Source organism: Ranitomeya imitator, chromosome 3, assembly GCF_032444005.1.
Source record: "Ranitomeya imitator isolate aRanImi1 chromosome 3, aRanImi1.pri, whole genome shotgun sequence".
NCBI classification, from domain to species: Eukaryota; Metazoa; Chordata; class Amphibia; order Anura; family Dendrobatidae; genus Ranitomeya; species Ranitomeya imitator.
The window spans coordinates 835,976,404-835,980,007 of NC_091284.1; the positions used below are offsets into that span (position 1 = coordinate 835,976,404).

At 43.8% G+C, this 3,604-nt stretch overlaps 1 protein-coding gene across 1 annotated transcript; it reads right to left on the reverse strand.

Annotated features, from left to right (window-relative positions):
• Positions 1-1,142: 1,142 nt before the first annotated feature.
• On the reverse strand, positions 1,143-2,089 carry LOC138671837 (gastrula zinc finger protein XlCGF57.1-like). Its single transcript, XM_069759969.1, has 2 exons — positions 2,066-2,089; positions 1,143-2,018 (listed from the first exon to the last, which is right to left on the reverse strand). The coding sequence occupies exons 1-2, from the start codon at positions 2,087-2,089 to the stop codon at positions 1,143-1,145; spliced, it is 900 nt and encodes a 299-aa protein (XP_069616070.1).
• Between the last annotated feature and the right edge of the window lie 1,515 nt (positions 2,090-3,604).

The following is a 3,604-nucleotide window of genomic DNA, read 5'->3' on the forward strand; positions in this document are numbered from 1 at the left end:
CTCTTAGGACGGTTTCACACATCAGTGGCTCCGGTACGTGAGGTGACAGTTTCCTCACATACCAGAGACACTGACTCACGTAGACACATTAAAATCAATGCGTCTCTGCACATGTCAGCGTGTTTTCACGGACCATGTGTCTGTTTGGAAAACACGTTGACATGTCAGTGTTCGTGGGAGTGCACGTATTACAAAACCCATTAAAGTCAATGGGTCCGTTTAAAACACGTACCGCACACGGATGTTGTCCGTGTGCAGTCCGTGTGCTGTGCAGGAGACAACGCTACTGTAAGCGCTGTTCCCCCCGCGTGTGGTGCTGAAGCCCCATTCATTTCTTCTCTCCAGCAGCGTTCGCTGGAAAGAAGGAATGAATCTTTTTTTAAATTTATTTTTGTTTTTAAAATAAAGTTGCCGGTAATCTGCCCCCTCCCACCCCCTGTGTGCCCACCCGCTGGCATTAAAATACTTACCCAGCTCCCTCGGTGCTTGCATCCTCTCAGCGTCGCTGCTTGTCCTGTATGAGCGGTCACGTGGTGCCGCCCATTACAGTGATGAATATGCGGCTCCACCTCCCATAGGGGTGGAGCCGCATATTCATCACTGTAATGGGCGGCACCACGTGACCGCTCATACAGGAGAAGCTGCGGCGAGGACAGGAAGCAGCGAGGGAGCCGGGTAAGTATTTTACTAACAGCGGGGGGGCGCACAGGAGGTGGGAGGGGGTTGGGGACAAGGATCTTTTTTTTTTAAACACCCAAAAAAAAAAAAAAAAAAAAGATTTTTCATATCTTCTCTCCAGCGAACGCTGCTGGAGAGAAGAAATGAATAGCGGCTTCAGCACCAGATGCAGGGGACAGCGCTTAACTGTAGCGCTGTCTCCTGCACGGTGCGTGTGGTACCCAGTCGGCACACGGATGCCGCACGTGTGCCACACTGATGTGCTACGTGAGCACACGGACAATTCCGGTACCGATTTTTCCGGTACCGGAATTATCTGGACGTGTGAGACTGGCCTTAGACTGATAGCCAGCCATGGCAAGTGAAATCACATGGCAAGTGAAATCACCACAAAAATCTCTTGATGTTAAGCAGTGATGGTTTTCTATATTTTAGCCAAGCATTTGCCCTATCTCTAACAAACATTAAAGGTGTTTCTCTTCTATGTGCCTTCTCTGATGTCTAATGAGATTGCACTTGTAGGTAAAACGTTTTCCACATTCTGAGCAAGAAAATGGCTTCACTCCTGTGTGAGTTCTCTGATGTAAGACTAAACCTTTTCTATAAGCGAAAGATTTCTTACATTGTAGACATGAGAATGGCTTCTCCCCTGTGTGAGTTCTTCGATGCTCTACAAGACTTGATTTGTGCCTAAAACTTTTATCACATTCTGTACATGTATATGGTTTCTCCCCTGTGTGAATTTTTACATGTTCCAAAAGACTTGATTTCTGAGTAAACTTTTTCTCACATTCTGAGCACGGAAATGGCCTCTCCGGTATTTCATTTATCAGATGTTCCACTAAACCGGAGTTATGTCTAAAATCTTTGCCGCGTTCAGGACATAAATATGGCTTCTCCCCAGTGTGAAGTCTTTGATGTAGGGTAAGAGACGTTTTCTGGCTAAAACATTTTCCACATACTGAACATGAAAATGGCTTCTCCCCTGTGTGAGTTCTTACATGATCAACCAAATAGGATTTCCGGGTGAAACTTTTTTCACATTCTGAGCATGAAAATGGCTTCTCCCCTGTGTGCGTTCTTAAATGATCAACTAATTTTGATTTACGAGTAAATAGTTTTCCACACTGTAAGCAAGAAAACTGCTTCACCCCTGCATGAGTTCTCTGATGCATACTGAGACTTGCCTTCTGCGTAAAACGTTTCCCACATTCCAAGCATGAAAATGGCCTCTCTCCTGTGTGAACTCTCTCGTGTACAGCAAGAAGAGATTGATAAGCAAAACATTTCCCACATTCTGAACATGAGAATGTCTTTATATCTTTGTAAATGCACTTGTGCTTGGAAAGATGAGATTTCTTTTTAAAATGTTGTCCACATTCAGAACATGCAAAAGATTTATCCAGTCCATGTTCAGTTCCTTTTTTGTCAATCGGTGATTCCTTATCTTCCACTTCATCGCGGAGAGGTAAAAGGACATTTATTTGTGAATCTTTCCTACTGTCTTCATCTGAAAATAGAAAACAATTCCATAAATTATTTCACACTTTACTAATTTCTGTATGAAACATCCAGAAAGGGAACAAAGCATGTATCAGTGATCAACAAATCAAGATGCTTTTCTTTTTTTTAATTACACACAAAAGTATCAAACCAGTAGTCAATAAAATCTAATCAAATTTGTATCTATACATACATAAACATACTCAAATCAATTTTATTTGCCTCTAAGAAGTTGTCCACTACTTGGACAACTTCTTCTCATACCCCACGCTTGGCCCCCCTAAAATAATGCTTATACTCACCTCCTGCGCTGGCGCTGCTCCAATGGTGCCAGCACTCACTCTCCCATGCTGTTGTTGTGACATGTGACGCTGGCATCCAATCAGTGCTGGTGTCACTGTCCCCGCCTCCTGTCGAATTGAGCAGGAAAAGGAAGTCCGAGATCAGCTGCAGCCCAGACTTCCTCTTCACGTTTGAATTTGTCCAAAGGCGGGTTCAGTAATGCCAGCGCTGATTTGGCGCCAGCATCACGTTACAACACCGCACGAGAGTCCAGGGGAGAGAGTGCTGACACTTCGGGAACATTGCCGACACAATAGGCGAGTACAAGCCTTATTTTATGGTGGCCAAACATTTTGATCAAGAAGCGGGTTGTCCTGGTAGTGCATAACCTCTTTATTTTCTAACAAAAACATCTGCCAAGATGTGGAGCCCGAGCAAAAGTCTATGATGTAATTACCCTTAAGAACCGCATGGATTTAGGCCATCTTCATGAGAAAATGAGCGGCATGCTCATTTTATGTGACACAGTATCCAATGCCCATGATAAATCCAGCTACACAACATTGACAGTTTTACCCCAGGCTAATCTGGGACATACCTCGTCCCTGAAAAGAAATCTGAAACTTTTGACACGTTAGCTATTGTAAAACGATGACTCCCTGCATTTTCTGGCTGTCACGCACCTGTCCAGGCAAGTTGGGAGTTGTAGTTTGAAAGCAGCTGTAGTGCAGAAAGTTGCTGATCATAGAAGCTAACCAGATTAGTTTTGATCACTGTTGAGCCTAAGCAGACACTGGGTGAGAAGGTTATCATCAGCGACTATCAAGGAGAACGTCTTGCACACCACACATTTCCCCAATGATGTATGGAAGGTTCCAGGGCCTGTAGTTTATTCATCTCACTTTTTGTCTCCATATTTATTATGGGTCAGTCTTGTTGAACAGATCTTGTTATAATATAATGCTTAAATATTACAGAATCTGTTTGTCACAGGGTCCTTCTCCGATACCACACAATCAACAGAGCGAGGGAAGTGGGAACAATCCCAAGACCTTTATTATAGCCAAAACTAAAAGGTCCATAAACAATCCACCACACTGAGGATACAATAGTCCAGAACATGAATGCAGTTCAGTAACAG